The sequence below is a fragment of the Typopeltis vanoorti genome, chromosome 20, assembly GCF_054136105.1.
Source record: "Typopeltis vanoorti isolate ZY-2024b chromosome 20, IOZ_Tvanoo_1.0, whole genome shotgun sequence".
NCBI lineage: Eukaryota > Metazoa > Arthropoda > Arachnida > Uropygi > Thelyphonidae > Typopeltis > Typopeltis vanoorti.
Genome location: NC_143568.1, coordinates 82,119,582 through 82,140,102, shown reverse-complemented (window position 1 = coordinate 82,140,102; position 20,521 = coordinate 82,119,582). Strand labels below are relative to the sequence as shown.

General features: G+C 33.8%; 1 protein-coding gene across 1 annotated transcript in view; it reads right to left on the bottom strand.

Moving 5' to 3' along the window:
• LOC150095601 (MAM and LDL-receptor class A domain-containing protein 1-like) overlaps nt 1–20,521 on the bottom strand; it is a 117,633-nt gene that overhangs the window by 62,956 nt on the left and 34,156 nt on the right. The window contains exons 3-5 of the mRNA XM_090410335.1: nt 14,911–14,950; nt 7,477–7,650; nt 1,298–1,692 (exon numbers count right to left, since the gene is read on the bottom strand). Of these exons, the coding sequence (XP_090266461.1) occupies nt 1,298–1,692; nt 7,477–7,650; nt 14,911–14,950 (609 nt within the window). The remainder of the gene's footprint in view (nt 1–1,297; nt 1,693–7,476; nt 7,651–14,910; nt 14,951–20,521) is intronic.

Sequence of the window (20,521 nt, the reverse complement as noted above, 5' to 3'; positions counted from 1 at the left end):
TTGGACCCAACATAAAAAATAAAAATAAAAATAAAAAATTAGTTGCAGTGGTGCAACGGCAAAATTTGAAGGAGCCCTCTCAAGCAGTGTCACGACCCTTGCAGACGTAGAAATATGGCTGATTCAATATAGAACTCTTTTTAATTTATATATGGAAAATATCAATATATTATACGTAAAAATCCATTGCATATTCAATGCACAATTAAATATTCCAAATAATGACATGAATTGTATGTAATAAAGAAATCTTCCATTCCCATAAATTTCAGCTCAGGAAATTTTAACATTAAGAATAATTAAACTTAAATAAACAATAATTCTTGGATACACAAAACACAGAACTTATACTAATGTGATAAAAATGACAAAAATAATATATTACATAAATATCACATGCTTTCCAAATTTTGGGGCACAATGTCCTGTATTGTTGCTGGAGACTTTTCCGCTATTCGACTGCTTCTAGCTGCATAATCTACTACTTTAAGCAAAATAAATAATGAATAAAAAAAAGGAAACAAGCTTTTTTCACCTCAATTAGGTTTTGTCATAATGTAAAGATTCCACTTGATGAGCAGTACAGTTTTTGTCAATGTTAAGGAAAAAATAGTTTCTTCCATACGGTACTCGATGTTAAAATGCATTCTTCCGGTTCCTCGAGTTCTCTTGGAAGAAGACAAAAGTGAAAATGTTCAGTCCATTTACTTGGCGAAGTAAGACTGAAAATAACATTTTCAATCTTCTCTAAATCTCAACTGTTTGTTCTGCAGTTTCATTATGACACTTGGGCACCCAAGCGATTGATTCCTTTGATGTATTTCTTTTTTAATTTATGAGTCTCACTACTTTAAAGAAGGTATAGTATACATTTTATGGAACATGTGCTGAAAGCCTTGGATCAAAATCAAATTAATTTTCTATCATCTTGAGTCGTTTCGACAACCTACATATCCAGTAGAAAGAATCTCAACTAAAATGGAAGTTGTCAAAACGACAGAAGATGATAAATTTGATCAAGACTTTCAAATTTAATAATTTTCATTTTTTTTATATTTTTATAATTAAAAAATAGACATGGGCAAGCTATCTCTGATTGGCTACCGGTGGAGATTGAACTGCCCACTTAGTCTCCAAAAGCTAGATAGGGTATAAAGGTCTCGCCTACTCCATATAAGGGAAATATAAGGGAATAAAAGGCATTAGCTGATTTTTTTTTAATAATTAAAAAATTTAATTAGGAAACTTTAAAATCTTCGGAAGTTACTACGGCATTGAAGTAAGTCAAACTACCTACCTGATGTGCTACTCCATAAGTGTAAGCTATTTCTCCCTTCTGCCATGCACCTTCTGGACCATCAATATTTTCCCAAAGGGTCGTATTTTCTGCACTCTCAATATCTCTGAGCACTACTCGAAGTCTGTCCGCACTCAGTCCCTCGATAGCATAATAGAAGCTGAGGCACAATCCGACAGGTCCTGTTCTACTAATGTTTCTACTTATCAACAAAGCACTTTCTTGTGGAATGTCAGAATCCATTTGGTCTGAACTCATGGAGCCTCCTCCTGGAGGAATATGAGGATAAGGCCTACCTGCGAAACTCGTTGGCCGTTCTCCTCCCCCTGACATTACAGATAAAGGAAGTAACGGCTCCAGGTTGTGGAAGGAAGTTTCAAAAAATCCATATCCGCCTGAATAACATTAAAAATCTTAATGAAAAAAAATCAGTAATTTGGATGAAAATGCATATACAACTAGGAATAATCTGAATTATTTATTAATATATTTTAATTAATAAATTTTGCATTGCACTGTGCAAGACAGATATTGAAAGAATTGACAAATAACTTCAAATGCTTTTCGAATCTCTTAGGCTAATGGATGATGACCAAATGGTGATTAGTGTTAGTCAAATCCAATCATGTTAATTCCTAGTCGATCTCTCCTCCCCCCCCCCCCGATAAATTTAGTGTTTTCAGCAATTTAACATGTCCACGCATTGAATGTATATGCAGAAAAATATTTCAGACAGGATGATCACAACAGAGATTCGACACAAGCAACACTAGATAGATGCGGAAAAGATAAAAGATTAATGGCTGCAAATATCAAAACGCAGTATTAATAGCTGGTAACCACCATAAGGTCGTTCTTGTTCATACAGAATTTTTTTGATATTTTTGTTAATGTTCAGTGGTAGAAGAATTCTGAAGTTTACTCGTCAAGCCATTATCTGATAAGGTCGTAAAAGAAAATATACGATGTAACAATGTATGTGTGAAAGAAATGACACATGCAAAGTAACACAAGTAATTGTTTTCTTAAAAGTGATTTTAAGAGATTATTTAGAAAAATGGTCATCAGTTGTTGTCTTGTTTAAGCCTTGTGTGAATTTTATTTATACAGTTCATTTCCTAAGACACCCGAGAATGCTGGTGCTAAAATGTTGAATGTGTATGAAGGCGTACTAAAAACCAATACTTCATTTATTTTTCTTTCTTTTTTCTCTTTTTTGTTAATCAAATTAAAGTAGAGGGTCGAACCTAAACTGCACTCAATATTTAAACTTTATAGCATTTTATTATGAAATTTCATGGTTCTGCCATTAAACGTTGTTGAATTAAAGCTATGGTTGGCTTTTTTGGTATTTTTTATATCACTTCCACACACAACAGGCACCCTGCTACAGAAGCTATAGCAAATAAATTCCGTGTGTGGGATGGGGTTAGGAGCAAAGTAATCTGTTAACATTCTTCTTGAAGAGTTGGATGTTGCAGTCCTTGGGAAATACTCTATGGAGAAGACTGAACAGAACGGAGGTTAGATGAATTAAAAGAGGACCGGGAGTAACAGGTTTACAGTTCAGCAGCTGCTGCTCGTGTTCCTGTAGGTTTAGCACAAGTTTGAGGCATAATGGTTGCTAGTTCTGCTGAACAGTAACCATGGAAATATCTGTAGAAGAGACACAGGGAGGAAACACCATCTGCGAGAGAGTGACTGAAAGGAATCAAACCGCTCTCTTTTGGATTGTCTCAAAAATGTTTAGAGAAGTCTTACGTGCATTATTTCAAATATGAGAGCATTATTCCAAGGTTGGGCTGATTAAATTCCACCCAACCTTGTTATTGTTGCTCAGAGGCGTTATATACTCTGAGCTTTGCACAGAGTATATAACCGAACAGATGAAAGTAAGCGGTGAGAGAAAAGGATGTGATGTTTTCTGAAAGTTGAGGATGCTGTACTGGAAAAGACAAGGAGTGAGAGTCATTCTAAGAAGAGAGATCTGGTCTTGACTGTTAAGTTAAGCATTATAAAAATTAAGTAGAATAACTAAAGTCATTTTCAAGAAAACAGGAAAAACTGTGTTTTGAAAACATTGAAGCTGAATCTATGCTGCTGCTGTATTGTAGAATGGCGTGAAGATCAGTGTTCAGGACAAATAACAGATGATCTGAAAGCTTTCAATGACTGAGCACTGAAAGGCTTGTCATACGAGTAGGACGGGTGGAGAGTGCTATCATCAGCAACACTGAGAATTGGGTTTGAGGGTAGTGAGGAGGAGGAATCATTTTTATATATAAGAAAAAGGGCTAGTGAAATAACAGAGCCTGATGAACATGAACACCTGCATTAACAGGAAAATCTGAAAATAAGCATTTTCTACCATTGCGCTTAAACGAGTAGAGAAAAAAACTGACAATCCAGTTACAAAGGAAGGGAAGATAATAAAATGGGAATTTGCTGAGAAGCCCTCGATGCTATGACTCTGTTAAATTCCTTTGAATATCAAGAGAAACAACACAAGTTTCTGCAAATATTTCAATACCATGTTTCCAGAGGTGGATGATGCGGCAAAGTATATGCTGTGTATATCTTAACGGGTGGAACCCATATTGGTGATCATTGGTTAGTTGACAATTCTCTAGATATTAAAGAAGTTGATCGTTGATGATGACCTACTCTATTACTTTATTAATTGGCTCTGAGCGGGCACTTCTCTTTTTTTTTTTCTTTTTTTTTAATTGGCTCTGGGTGGGATTCGATTCTTTCCATGCCATAGGGTGGGTGTCAGCTGAGTATCATACAGTATATAGATGATAAAGATTAGGCGTTGGTTCAGGAGCACATCTCTTGAACACAACTGGGAGAGGGCATGGGTTTTATTTAGTATCTCTTGGCATTTTTCATGACAGTGCGCTTTCTTAGGATCTAATAAGTGTGCTGTTGTAATTTTGCTTACAATTTAACTCCACCTGGAGAAATCACACGATTTAAAACATTGCTGTTATTCCAATAAGCATCTGTATAAACATAGCCTAAATTGTGCATAATTACAGCTATGAAATGATAAACAGCATGTTAGTTAAAAGGGAGAAACATCGCAAGAATTTTGTATGACGAATAAACATATATGGGAATCACTATCTGAATACGTGGAAATACATAAACATATACAGATGTCATCAAATAGAAGAGCAAAAAGATGTTGACCATGCGGTGTTAAAACAGAAACCGGAGAATTGCTTACAACAATGAGAGGAAATGATGCATCGGTCGACTATGTTTTGCTTTCGAATAAAAGAAAATTAAAAACTAATGACACTAGCAAATAATCTAAAGAAACTAAAACAGAGAAGTAAAGAAAAGTCAACTTTTTTTATACTGGAGAAACTGAATAAAGAAAATGAAAATAAAAAAAACGGTGAAATATGCAGAAACAATTCTTGTAATACATTAAAGAATTGTTTTAAAAGATAGAATGGTGCAAAATCCCATAATAAAATATTGAAAAGAAAATACAAAGGTCTGCAAAAATACAAATTATGATTGTTTGCTGTTCAATTTAAACTGTATTAAGTCAAAATAAATGCAAGAATGAATAAAAGAATAGAATTAAAAAAAGAAAGCATTACAAAAGGGAAAAAATTAAAAAGATGAGGGAACACGTTAGCAAAATAATGAATAGAGAAAGATCTGATACTGAAATGGATATACCAGAAAGCACAAACGAATTAATTAAATACATTTAATTAATTCTAGCTGCGGCCCCGAAAAATTAGGGACAATTTAAGGCCCCAAACAATGAGATTTAAAATTGAAGAATTAGAAATATAAATAATTTAAATTGAACATAAAAATGATGATTGTTTGCTGTTAAATTTCTTATATTACTGTAATAGCTCATAAAAAGGATGTTGCTTCAAGTAAATATCTAAATACACGTGCCTTTTTTAAAATTACTATTTATTTTCATATATTTTGTGTCCATGACTTGTTTACGGTCATGTCGCAAACAGATAGCGCTCATTTGATGTTCGTAAAAGAGTGAAAATTTATTTACTAAACTATTTGCATCAGAATAAAATGCCAAAATTATCACCATTATTAATTGAAAATGATGCTGTAAATAATTTGAATTATGATGATATTATTGATACATTTGCGAAAGAGACGTCTAGGAAAAAAAACATTTGTAGTGTCTTTACTTCGCGATGAATTAACATTTGTGTTTGTTATGTATTGTCTTTATTTAGCATAATTTCTTTTAATAAATGTAATAAAAGTTTTTTGTATATATTGATTGTGTTTATTTGTCTTTATTTATTTTGTGTCTGCGTGTTGGCGGGGGGCAGAGCACTGTAGCGTTTAGGGTCCTACCCGCCCCAGGGAAAAGTGTAAGTACGGCCCTACCTGTGGAGTCCATCTGTTTCTTTCAAATGTAAAATGAAGACGAATAGCTTATGACTGTTAATTAAAATTCTCTACCAAAGATAATATCGGTCTAATTCAATTAACAACCGGAGAGGTATATATTCCTTTATCTAATACGTAAATATTAACAAGGATATTATTAGAAAGAATAAATAAGGAAATAAATATGGAATCAAGAACGCAACCATATTTCACAACCAAAGACCATTTATTGACCAAATAGTAACTATTAGAACTGTAAATCCCATAGAATCAATAACTGATATAAAGATTTAGCTGCCATAGAATGGCAGCTAAATCATTACATCAGTTTTATTGATTTTGAAAAGGTACTTGACGGTATTAGGATATTTGGCATACCTTATAAAATTATTAACTTCATAAAAAAGAATTATAGAGATGTTTGGTTGCATACTCTTTCCGACAATCTTTATTATTTTTGATTGAGTAATAAAAAAGCAAGGAAAAACACAAAAGAACTATAATCGAATATAATAGATACACCGATTTAGGTTTTGCAGATGACATATGTGTATTGGTGAGCACGAACCTCCCATCCCCACCCCCATACACAAACACTGCATGCAAGAGAAAAATATAAAGCTAAGAGAAGCGATATAATTAGGATTAAAAATAAAGCTTAAACAAATATTATGAGAAGAAATAATAATAAACAAAAAACATGCGACTAGAAAGTGAAATAGAAGAGGACGTAGAAAATTTTACAAATCTTGCTTTATAAATACAGTACTAAATAAAATAGCACAAGAAAATAAGATACCATAAGGTACCAGAGTATTGCCAATGATGTATGATATCATCCATATAAAATGGATCTATCTCCATTTTATATGGATGGATCTATGCCTGACTGGCCTAATGGATCCATTAGACCAGTAAGGCATACATAAGCTTGTGCCATAAAGATATGATAAAATTATAAAATCTGTAAGACGTAACGACATATATACATTAATAGCTAACCAATTTGAGATGACAATTACATTATCATCTCAAATTGGTTAGCTATTAATGCTAATTAAAGCCATTTTTTTTCGATATAAGTGACAGTTTTTATTGATAAAAAAATTCAAATTATAATAATTCATCTTGACTTAATAGAAAAAAAAAACACTGTTTATGTGTTATTTTTCCTTCTTTGTTTTCACTGGTGTTTTTAATCGTACTAAAATATGTTGTGTGGCATCATTTGGGTCATTTTACGGTAGATATTCCCAAATGGTTCTAGGACTATACAGGAATATTGTGACCAAATGCATCTTTTATTTATTTATTTATTTATTATTATTATTATTATTATTATTATTATTATTATATTTTACAATTTCCATATTTGTTTGTTGACCTAAAATACGCAGAATTCGGCTATTTTAATCCATACAAAATCTTATGATTAAACGAGTTGCTGGGACTATTTTGGAATTGATACTTGAATTTTGTATAAAAATATATGTATAACATCTCATTAACATATTTATTCGAAACTGCCTCTATTTCATCAAAATACGCAGGGAAAATACCCAGGGACTTTTGGGAAACTTTGCATGTTACTAGTAAATATGCGTATATTATGGAATAATAATAATAATGACAACAAAATATAATTCATTTCAAAGAATATTATTGCGCTGTTGTTTAAGGAACTTATGAAAGAATTATTTTACTAATTATATATTAATGATCTAAAACATTTTGTTAGCAACTCTTAAATTCGTTAATTTAATTTAATTCTTAACCCTTACCTGTTTCATCTGAGAGTGTATGATCGGCACGTGGTCCACCGAGCCACACAGCTGTCGATCCTTGACCAGTCCTCCATCGGAGTCGAGATGTGGTGTTTGGTGGGATAATCCAAGATCCGGTATGCAACGACAGCCCTGCTCCGAAGTCGCACAAGCTTGGAGGATCCTCGGGAACTGGAAGACGACGAGAAGGTGGCACTGATAACTGTAGTTTCCAGCACATGACCTTCCCTAACCACTGTAGAGTCACAATCTTACCCACCATTTTGGACGTGAACTTGGCTACACAGCATTCCCAACTGATGCAACCTTTGACGGGGAAAGTAGATGTCAGCCGGCTTTTTACAGCCAAAGAGGCGAGTGAAGAAGGCAACACTAGCCAGGTCAAAAGTTTATTGAAGTTAGAAGTGATGATCCCGCCACCTGCTATATCACATGGTAACTCAGTAAGGGTGCATAAGAGGAGTTAAACGAAAAAATTCCACTTATCTTTGGGAAAAGGAATTGTACGAACTTAAAAACAGAACTGTGAAGGTTAGCAAAATAAATATTATGGCAAAATATTTCAAATGATAAATGTTCGTAGTACAAAAGTACATTTAATTTAATTACTATTTACTCACTTTCAGCGTTTTTTTTTTTTGTAAAATAAATAATTAAATAAATAGTTATTTACCCTTGAATTTTAATGATTAATGTTTAATTTCAAAGAAAATCTTATGATACTTAGTAGATGTAAGTACTTATGAGTACTACAAGAGCGTTTCTTGTATTTTATTTTCTATGATTATGAGTCATAAACCTTCTCAGAATTAGTTTTTATACATGCTATTTCTGAACTCGTATTTTTAACTGCATGTTAAATTCGACATGCTGCTAACATATCATAATGCGAGAGTTAGCAGTATTTATACTGTAATAGTTCTTTAAGCCTATGTAAGTCAATGAATAATCATAAACATTCGAAAACACATTGCAAAATTTGAATAAACAAATGGATCACCTTATGAGGATGACATGATACGAATATGAGTCTAAAGCAAAAACGGAATCTAACATAACCACTTTCATGCAAAATTACCTCATAGTGTGGAAATAAGTGAGAAAGTGACGGTGAATGGTAAATGGACGGTTGCCGAAGATATTGCAAAAGCTTGGTATGAAGTATAGAACTGGAATGAAGATATCCAGTGGCACGCCTGGGGGGGGGGGGGGCAAGGGGCCCCGACCCCCAAAAAGAAAAAGGAAAAAAAAAAACACTAGAAAAATTTCCAAAATTCTTTTCGTATTTAAAATTAGTTTTTTTTTTTTTTTTTTTATTTATGTTGTGTGGTATCTTCTATTTCTATACTACTTATGAATTAGGGTTACATAAGGTGGAAATACCCTATAGCTCTCGGGAATCACCGTGTATATTCTATTCGCATTCGAAAATAAAGTGGCCCTTGAGGTAATCTCTAAAGTATCGTAAAAAGTGTGACATCACTAGACTTTGTAAATGTCTTCAGAATACAACACTGTACATTTTTAGATAAATTTGGGTGACTGGAGCCGGTTATATCCCGATGGCATGGATAAGTTGGCGGTTGTCTTAGATTTTTTTTGGAGAAGATGAATCTCATTCGTCTTTCCAGGAGCAGAGCACAGTTCCACTAACACAGTACCTTGACATACACATCTGCTCTCCAAAAGTGCAAAACCTTGTACTTGTCATAATCGAAACAATAATTTTACGCTCATCTCTCCAATCTAATTCAAAGCATAAACAACTGCTAGAAAGAACTTAAAAGGATTTTTTTTTTTTTTGAGTTTCAACTTTTTGAGGTTTATTGTTGCCGAACTTTAAAAATTCTCACCGTGCATCAATTTTTACATTGGGAAATTCTGCTTTCTGTATATTTTAAAACATTCTCACATACTTATCCCAATGTCGTTTAAGCAACTTGACACCATTCATGTAAACTTGTTACATACTTTGAAGCCAGTGATGAAATCAACTTCATAATAAACAGATTGGAAGTTAAACGGAAGTAGTTACATATACATCTGAATGTTATCGCCATCCCACAATTAATTGAGTAATGTTGGTTTTAGTTGTTTGGATGTAAAATAATTCCTTACAGAGTATCTGTAAGGAATTATTTGAACTGTCAGTTCATTATTCTAAGCTGTAGAGTACTCTTCACCTTGGACCGTATATTAATTTTAAAATATTACGTTAATAATTATCAAGAACATCCAAATTAATGACATCACCTTACCCTCCGCGTACAGTTTGGCCGACAGTCTGAATTTACGGACTGTTCTTAAAAAAAATTAAATGAAATAAATAATGAAATCAAATAAAGGTAAAATAAAAATTGAAATCAGATGTGTCCTTAATTCAGAAAAATGTCGAGTTTTTCTTAGAGCTTTTTTTTTTTGTTTGTTTTTTTGCAGATTTTCGGAATTTAATTTTACCTTTGCAATGGTAGGAATAAATTTTCGTTAATGATAGCTTTTTCATATTGAGAGACTGAAATAAAGTATCAATTTGAATTTCTGAAAGCAGTATAATATGCGTTTTCATACATATTATAGCTTGATTTTTTTTAAGACAAATTATATAATTTGTCTTAAAATCTTGTCTTGGCTATCTGTTTTATTTTAGTTTTATTCACTGTATACGTTAGGAAATACATTCACTATTTCGTCTCACGCAACTGAGATTCTAGAATCACTATATGTCGTTAATCAAAAGATATATCTATAGACTGTATTATTGAATTTTTCCCTATAATTTTTCCCTCCTTTCTGATGGCAGAAATAATTTTCGCTAATTTTCTAACCTTGTTTCCATTCCTAATAATATGGGTTATTCTCCATGTTATAAATCATTCTTTTGTTTTCGAGTTACGATATGAAAAAGAAACTCTAAAAAGGATAAGTGTTCTTTATATAGGTTACTTCTTTATTTCAAACGTAAATGCTTCTTATTTCACTGGTTGATTGCTTTTTAATACGCTAAAGATTTAGGTTAAAATTTTATCTTCCATAAACAGTTCTCAATCTATATTGTATTTCAAAGTTATGAACACGTAATTATAATTTACTTATACGTGAAACAGCCTGGTTACAAGGTTAAGGAGACTATTATTAGCCGCCGTCATGTTTTGAAAGAAGTCTATTAGTGGTGTTTATGTTGTCGTATCGTCCTTAAGTTTTAGTTAAATAATAATATTATTAATGCAGGTATGTATGTTTCTATTCACAGTATAAACTAATATTAAAAGTTTTATTAGTATAATTAATAATGTTTTATGATTATTCAATAAGCTAAAATGTTACGTGAGTGGTTTTAACGGTGTTCATGCAAAATATCTGTTCTGCTGTCGTCCTTTAGCAGCAGATAAAACTCTGTTCAACACAAGTTAATATGCTTCCCCCCCCCCAATGGTTAAACATTTTAAAATGATTTTAAGGTATACTTTTTAGTTATAGTTTTGATCTGAAAATAGAGATTTCCGATACTAATAATAACAAATTCAAGATAACTTTGCAAAGAGAAAGAAAAAATAATTTTAGAATACCAGAAATCATTATTGTTGAACAGATATTCAAAACTCAAATATTTAATGAAGATACAGAAAGTCTGCTGGTAATTAATTTGTTCTTATTGAGGTGAATTCAAGCTGATTAGATTTTTCGGTTAATACTGATACAGTTAAAGTCATAATGTATTAACTTGAATATATTATGACGTTAGTTATATTATGATTCTAATTCCATATGTGACCTGATGAAATTTCGTTATAATTAAAGAACACACAAATTTTGTTGCAGATGTTAAAAATTACAGACTTGCAAATAATACTAAAAATATGCCAGTAACTTTTTTTTATTGCTTTTTAATACACTAAAGATTTAAGTTAAAATTTATCGTCTATATATTTTATGTTTATGAATATAATTTGTATCCTTGCCGTAATTACGTACATACATTAAAATAAGATGCATCCATATACACTGTCCTACCAAAAGTTATGAGATGCAACTCTACAACTGTAAGGCAATTTTTCATAGTTTTTTTAACTATGAAAGATCAATGATTGACATTGAAATCATTTCGATCTTCCGTGCAGAATGATGAATATATACAGAAAGAGTTAACAGGGTTTCTGAGGAGGAGGAGAGGCATTTCATTTTGGGGGAAATGCAATTAAACATATCCAAGTCCACAGTTGCAGTGTGATGAAGAAATGGGAGATCAGAGGTGACTGAGCCCAAGATGTGACCGCATAGGTTCAAAACATTCATTGACAAGAGTTGTTGATTGACAAGATTTCCCCTTGAGATGGCAGTCAGCTCATTGCCGTCATATTCTAGAGAATCTGTTTTACAGCACATTTAGCATTTGCGCTATAGATGGGCTAAGGGTTAGATAATCCTTAAATCCTTAGATAATCCTTTATTTATGGAACAACTTTTTATTTCGTTTACCAATGTTGGTCCACACTGGGCAAAAAAAAAGAAAAAAAGAATTGTCTGCCACCTACAGATGGTTAAAAATTAAAAACATATATTCCTAGAGTGGATTTCAAACCTGCATTCTGCTGGTTGAAGACCGGCAACTCCATACAGTCTAACAACGACCACCATACATGCAAACAATCACAAGCAGCCCCATAAGTGTTACTACGACATGAGGCTGCAAGCTTTTATGATCGACAAATTCACGTCGTTACTTTAAATGGACCAAGACGTGAAGCAGTGAAAATATCCCGTATAGTGACGAGTCATGCTACTCAGAGAAATGCGTTTGGATATTGAAAATGTCTGGAGAACTTTTTTTTTATTTATTTATTGATATTATTTTTTTACTTGAGCGTGTATATGGTCCAAACGATGAAAATTGGAGGTGGCACAGTAATGATGTGGGACCGCTTGTGTGGATTGAGTCAACTGATCGCAGGGCATTCATTCATGGCTGCTAGGTCCTTCATTAATGTTCTAGATCAGGGGTCGGCAACCTGCGGCTTTTTGAATGAATAATTGCGGCTCTTTTCGTTATTAAACAATCTATTTTTGAATAATGCAAAATGAATGTTATTTATGTTGCATTATTAAATTAGAAACTAAAAACCCTAAATTTAGCATTTGCAATAAATTAAGGACATTTTACATTTAATCAAGGACATTTTACATTAAGTCAAGGATATTTTACAATTGAAAATAGTACATACGATGCTGAAAAATTTAATACTTTTATGTTTGAACTCTTTGAAATCATACGCGATAATCCTTCTTTACATTCTATTTACATTTTACAAAAATTCTATTTTATGGTGGATATGACTTCCCATTTAAACGCACTAAATAAGAAACTAAAGGCAAAGGGAAATACAGCAGTTTTGCTTTTAGAAGAAGTGATTTCGGTCGAACAAAAATTATATTTGTTTGCGACAGACCTAGAAAAATGCACATTATTACATTTTCCTACGTTGAAGAAATATCAACAATAACAAGCTGATAATAATTCCATAAATTTACCTTTTTCAAAGAAATTGTGGTAAATATGCGATCTGCATTTAATGGGAGATTTTGAGGAATTTAGAAAGAACAAGGCAACTATTTCATTTTTATTGCGACCACTTGAAATTAATCCTACCGAATTAAATTTTTCACCGTTTGGTGGAATTGATGAGGCTGCATTTCAACTTCAGTTAGAGGACCTGAAAACCCAGGATTTGTGGGATTAAAAATTTAGAAATCTTAAAGCTGACCTGGAGGAGTTGGAAAGACAAAAATCTACCCTTGCAATACAAAAAAAAAAAAAAAGTCTGAAATAGAAGATCTTAAAGAGCAAGATCAGATTGTATTTGACACGTGGAATTATTTACCGGACACTTAAATTCGGTGATTTCAAACATACTCATTTGGACTTCTATCGATTTTGGGATCGACATATTTCTGTGAGCAAATATTTTCTAATATAATTTTTATTAAAAGTACGTTGAGAAACCTACTAAACAACATGGGTCTTTCGTCATGTTTGAAAATGAAAATTACGGCGTATTCGCCGCCTATTGAGAAACTATCCCAAAAAGTTCAATAGCAAAAGTAGTACTAAGAACATATTTTAAATTAAAAAAATAAAACTCAAGAAATAGGTATGTTGTTGGATTTTATTCATATGTTTTTGTAAGGAGGAGCAAATCTTTGTTTTATTATTTAATATTTAAAAATATCATATAATTTCGTGTGGCATGCCACTCCTGTGTTTTACAAGTATGATAACGTGTTACTGTAAAAAAAAAAACCACTGAATAAATAATTTAATTATAATATTTTTCAATGTAGTTTCTAAATTTAAAGCAGTGATGAGCAATTAAATAGTAAATCAAATACTCGATCCGATTCGCATGAAGAATATTTTTTTCTTTGCTAAGAAAGTATTAATTTATTTTCCATTATTTAGGTATATTTTAATTTTTTAACCTGCACAAATAAATCCACATGTAAAAATCAACTTTCATAAAATAGATTTTTAGTTAAAATATACTAATTCTGCCGTACAAAACGAACACCGTGGACCGCACAAAAAACCTGAGAGGACCGCATGCAACCCGCGGACCATTGGTTGCTCATCACTGCGTGCGGCTCCCTAAATTTTTTTTTAACAGATATAATTTTAAAAATGGCTCTTCAATCCAAAAAGGTTGCCGACCCTGTTCTAGATCATTGTTCTACAGTGTGAGAGTTTATGGAACCAGCCGTTATACTTTCTAACATCGCAACGCTCCGTGTCAGAAAGTAGCGATTTTAAAACATGTGGGAAATGGCGCAGCCCATCAGAAAATGTTATCCTGAATCGGATAGCCTGTTGGACAAATTGGAAGAATTAAAGCACGACCAACGTAGCCATCTTGGTTGATGGAACTTACTAATGCGTTGAGCATAGTACCACCTGCATGTACTTTCTGCCAGAAGCTAAGATGGAAAATTAAATTTCTACCTTAATTTTTGGTAGAAAGTTGAAATTAAGTTAGAACTTGTACTACTGCCAAGGGCGAACAATACATTGTTATTTTTTTTTTTTTTATCAACAAACAGCTTTATATCTTCATGTCCCATGCCTTTCGGTAGGAAAATGTGCATAAGAATACAACATACTATTGCATATCATTGAAAAATTGTTTAAATCACATTTTTTTTCTAACTTTTTCATAAACTTTACAAGGTGTAAACATTTTGCGATTTCAACGAACCCGCACCGTGATTTGATATAATAAACTTTATCCTTCTTTCAACTTTAATTTTGCCATTGCATAATGATTTTCCAAATTATTGTTTCAGTTCTTTAAAATTTGTTCTTAAATAATTAAAAATAAGAAAATATTAGGATAAACGAAAATTATGTTTTTATTTTAAGACACTGATACTTAGTATACTCACTTTCAGGTTCATAGTCAGGTCCCTGCCTCCTGCTTCTTTGCTGAAATATTTAAGTATTAGATGAAGTGTATCGTGACGAATTAAAAAGAAAATTATAATATCAGAATTAATTTAAGGAAAACTTTTTAAAAATATATTAAACAGTGATTGCATCCGTTTTTATTAACGCATTAACCATATCAATCAGAAGGTCTATCAGAACTAGACAACAGCACCTCGTCACCAGTGGGGAAATGGTTAGGGTAGTTTGGAATTACTTGCGCGAAGCAACTACGGTTATGAGGCGATCGGGGGTACGTACAATGTATTATAGAATACCCCCTAGCTGACTACATAATGGAGGTGAACATAGATGTTACTCACTGTAGTTGACGTCCAATATAAACATGGGATTCAGTTTGTAAATATCTTAACATGACATTCATTGTGTTAAGAGGTATGGAATATCTTGTTCGTAATTTAATTTAAAAGTAATTTTCATGAAGCTTAAAGATCTTAGGGAAGATAACGAAATCATTATAGCATTGCTAAAGATTATATGACACTGTTTTATGTTTTATGTTGGTTAGTCTGTTAATTAAACTATACGTAAAAGGATGAAACATGAACTTAGATCATATAATACTAGGAAAATTAAAGAAACAATAGAAAACAATAGTAATATGAAAGTTCTAAGACGAACATTATCATTTGGAACAAAGGAAATAGCTGCAGTAAGAGGAAAAAATGGTGAACTTATAGAAAATAGAGATGCAATAATCAAAAGAATTCAGGAATTTTATACTGAACTCTATGAAGACAAAGACCGTGGCATCCAAGAATCATCTATGGATAACTCGAGTGAAGAAGAACCTGATGCCCCTGACATCTTACAAGGAGAAGTGGAAATGGCACTGCGAGAAATGAAGAATGGAAAGGCCCCAGGAGAAGATGGAATCATGGTAGACCTTAAAACTGGGAGGAAGCCTTGTCATCAAACAGCTGACTAAACTCTTTAATAAATGCCTAAAACAGAGAAAAATTCCAAAAATTGAAACAATTCACTTCTAATATTAATTTTTAAAAACGGCAATAATGAAGAAATTAAAAACTACAGACCTATAAGCCTACTCCCCACCATATATAAAGTTTTCACAAAAATTATAAATAATATAATAAAATATAAACTACGGGGAATTCAATCCTGTGAATTTAGAAAGAATTACTATACTTTGGACCATATTCACATATTAAAACAGCTTATTGAAAAATCAATTGAATACGATAAACCCTTATGCCTGGCCTATATAGACTACGAAAAAGCATTTGATTCAGTTAAAACATCTGCAACACTAAAAGCACTTGAAACCAGGGAACTGAGAAACCATATATTGAAACACTGAAACATATTTACAATAATGCAACTTCTGTAATTTAATTATATAAAAACAGTGAAAACTCCTCAATACAAAAAGGCATCTGGCAAGGCGACATTATATCTCTCAAATTATTTACAGCTGTACTAGAGGAAGTCTTTAGAAGCCCTGATTGGGAAACAAAAGGAATAAACATAAATGGAGAAAGGCTGCATCATCTGAAATTTGCAGAATATTATTATTATTATTATTATTATTATTATTATTATTATTATTATTATTATCACGGGAAACTCCAAGGAGTCCTTAGACTCATCGAGGGAGACCCTAAACAAATACTCAACATCCACACAGTATCTATCATACTTTGCCTTGAACTCATTCACAGTCATGGCACCCACAACATAACACTCATTCACCACTCTCCAAGTAAAAAACCTAGTTCTAACACCCTTGCTAGCCACACTCTTGGCCAGTTTTCATGGATGGCCCCTAGTCTTCCCATCACCAGGCCTGTTCTGAAAAATATCCTCTGAATTAATCTTATAGAAACCCTTCAGTAATTTGAATGTCTCAATCATATCACCCCTTTTCCGCCTATTAACCAATTTCTGCAACCCACAAATCTTCAACCTGTTCTCATAAGGTTCATTCTATAGACCTGCTATCATCTTGGTCACTCGCCTCTGGATCATCTCCACCTCCTCCCCATCAAGAAGAAACCTAGGTGACCAAATCTGAGCACAGTAGTCGAGATGAGGTCTTATCAAGGCTCGGTACAGAAGTACAATAACTTGCTTGTCTCTGCTTGTCAAAGTATTCTTTAGTAACCAAGTGATTTGATGAGCTGATTTAGCCACTTTTGCAATGTTCCCCCTAAACTTCAACTTCCTATCCACCAACAATCCCAAATCCCTGACCTCGTCAATCTCCTGGAGTACAGTTCCAGCAATGCGGTATACTGCTGCTAATCTTTTCACCCCAAAATGCATAACCTTACACTTTGCCACATTAAATTGACATCCATTCTCCTTAGCCCAGTCCTCCAATCTATCCAAATCATCCTGCAAAATTTTGACATCATGTGCATTCACTATTGCTCTACCCAACTTTGCATCATCAGCAAACAAATGAACAGTTCCCCTCAGATCCCTTCCTATATCGTTAATGAACACATTAAATAGTAGTGGTCCAAGAACAGAACCCTGTGGCACACCACTAGTCACAGGACGTCTTTTGGACGCTACCCCTAAATAAACTACTCTGATATCTCTCCATCAACCACCCTAATATCCATCTCACCAACCCTATATCCATCCCCATATGCTGCAGTTTGCTGATTAGAATTCCATGTGGTATCCTGTCAAAGGCCTTAGCAAGGTCTAGCAGTAATCACTGTACACCCATTACCTTTATCCAGTTCAGCCTTCATTGTGTTATAAAACGTAAGCAATTTAGTGAAGCATGATCTACCCTTCACAAAACCATGCTGTCCCCCATACAGTATCCCATTTTCATCTATCCATTCCTGTATTTTTCTCTTGATTACTTTCTCCAAAACCTTGACAACGACTCCTGATATGCTGATCGATGGTAATTTGCAACAGCAGTCTTGGAACCTCCTTTATGCAGGGGAACTATTTTCTCCTCTTTCCACCCCGATTCAAGTAAGACCCGGGCTGGTATACCATCCAATCCCGCAGATGTATTCACATTAAGGTTTTGTAATATACTATTCACCTCCATTTCATTCACCGCAATTCCCGTATAAGCAATTGGTTGCTTCATTCCTGCAATATCACCACCTGGATGATATACACTTGCAAAGTGCTCGCTCAGTAATTCCACTATATCAACTGATTCAGTTACCTCCCTATCATCGGCATTCTTTAAAATCATTCTGCCGTATACATTTTTTCTTTTACTTGCAGCATATCGAAAAAACAGTTTGGGATTCTCTTTAGCTTGCATGGCTAATTTCCTTTCATAATTCGCTTTTGCTTTTCTTACCACACTCGTTACCTTTCTGGCCTGTGCTTTATACTGTTCATGGGCCTGCAAGTCACCTTTCTCCTTAAATTCCCTCCACAGTTGTTTCTTTTTTTTTTTTGCATCTCAAACTTAATGGTGTTATTCATCCATTTAACCCCCTACTTGATTTACTATCCTGACTCTAGGTATACAGTCAGCCATTACCTCCTTCAAACGCTCTTTTACCGCTTCCCATGCACTATCAACCTCCAGCCCTTGCAGTTTTACATGCCATGACACTGAACCAAACAATCTCATAAGCTTATCATACTTACCAGCCTGGTAATTCCACATGTACCCTTTCTTAATTGGAAATTCCACACATTTAGCCATCTCACAATTGGTGAGAGTGATCATAATGTCAAGACATTATGATCACTCTCACCAGTTGGTCGCAACGTGGTCATATTCATTACAATCAAATTCTCAGATGCAATTACTAGGTCAGGCGCTCTCGAACCCCTAGGACATTCCATTACATGCTGTCTCAGGTAGTTATCCCTTAATAACTGCATAAAATCAAATTCCTTCCTCCCATTTGTCCTCTCCTCCTTCCAATCAATGTTACCATAGTTAAAATCCCCCATAATAATTACCCTCCTTCCACTCATTGCGTCTATTTGTCTATGCATACTATCTCCACCATCTATTCCATCACCTGGTCTATAGCAGCACCCAAATGTATATTTTATTCCACTAGTCTCAATCTCACACCAAATAGCCTCAAATGAGCTCTTTTCACTATCCTGCAGTTCAACTTCAATTCTCCTTGACTGTAGTTCATGAACCATCATCAATAACACTCGTCTCCCCCCATTCTTTTCTTTTTGTCCCTCCTGAACACACTATACCCTTCACATTCTATCCCACTAGCTATATCATCCTTTGTCAGCCATGTCTCACTAACGCCAATAACCTGTGGCCAGGAAGAGCCAACCAAGGCCAACAATTCTTCCTTCTTATTTCTAACACTCCTGGTATTAGTATACATGAATTGCAGAAGCCCATTTGTCCCATCCCTATTTTGATGCCTTATACTAACTATCCCATTCTGATTTGTTGTCCTTCGTACCAGCTCAGGCATATTATACACATTCTTGCACTCAATTGTCTCCCTGATATCTGCATATCCACTTCACCCCCCCCTAATAGCTCTAATTTCTGCACATCCACTTTCATTTCATTCAGAACACGTTTTCCTATCTCAGCACATCAAATGCATTCAGTTGCAAACCATCCATCTTATATAAGTCCTTTCGCCCATCAAACTCACTCCATACGTCCACAAACTCCACACCACTCCTCCTGCATAACCTGCGCATAAGATTATTTGCAATTATGGCTCTCCTTCTCAACTCTTCTCTGTCATACAGAGGTAGCAGATTTGGGATTAAATTAATCCCAAATTTACAGCGATTAATAAACTCAGTATTATTTACAGTTGACTCTTATCACCTGTCTCCCTAGCAAATCCCGTTTCCCATTTTTTTGACCATTTACTCTAGCCTTTATCAATAAATGTTCTAAATGCCAAGCGCCCAATCCATTTAAGTGCAACCCATCTTTCTTAAAATACTCCTTCCTTTTATCAAACTCATCCCAGACATTCATAAAATGAATATTCAGTTTCATTTCTTTGCAGAATCTTTTACAGAATATTGACATCATTCCATTTACTATAATTACTCTTCTGTTTAATTCATCGCTATCAAATCTTGGTAGCACACTCATGATCTTTCCACTCTCGCTCTTTGCATTCATTGCTATCATTAAATCCTTCAAATCCTGTCTCACATAAAATCTTTCGCTACCTAGATCATTCGTCCCTATAACTGCAATAATCTCACTCGCTCTATCTTTCTGCAATTTCACAGCCTTAGTTATATCCTTAATCTTTGACCCAGGAGAACACTCTTTAATTATTCTACCATCCTTCACACCCTTTATTATAGAATCCCCCATACAGCACAATATCTTTTCTGATCCTTTTTAACTTGACATCGTTCACCCCCACTGATGCTTGTTTTTGTCCTGATCTTCTCCCACATTCTTTTGTATATCGCTCAGCAATCTCTTTGTATGTATTTCTGCACTATTTATTCCATGCATACACTCATTTAATCCGTTACTAAATAATCTGTCCTGCTAAATAATCTGTCGTTACTAAATGATATTGTCCTAATAGCAGATAATCTTGAAGAAAGGCTAAATCAACTAAATGAAGA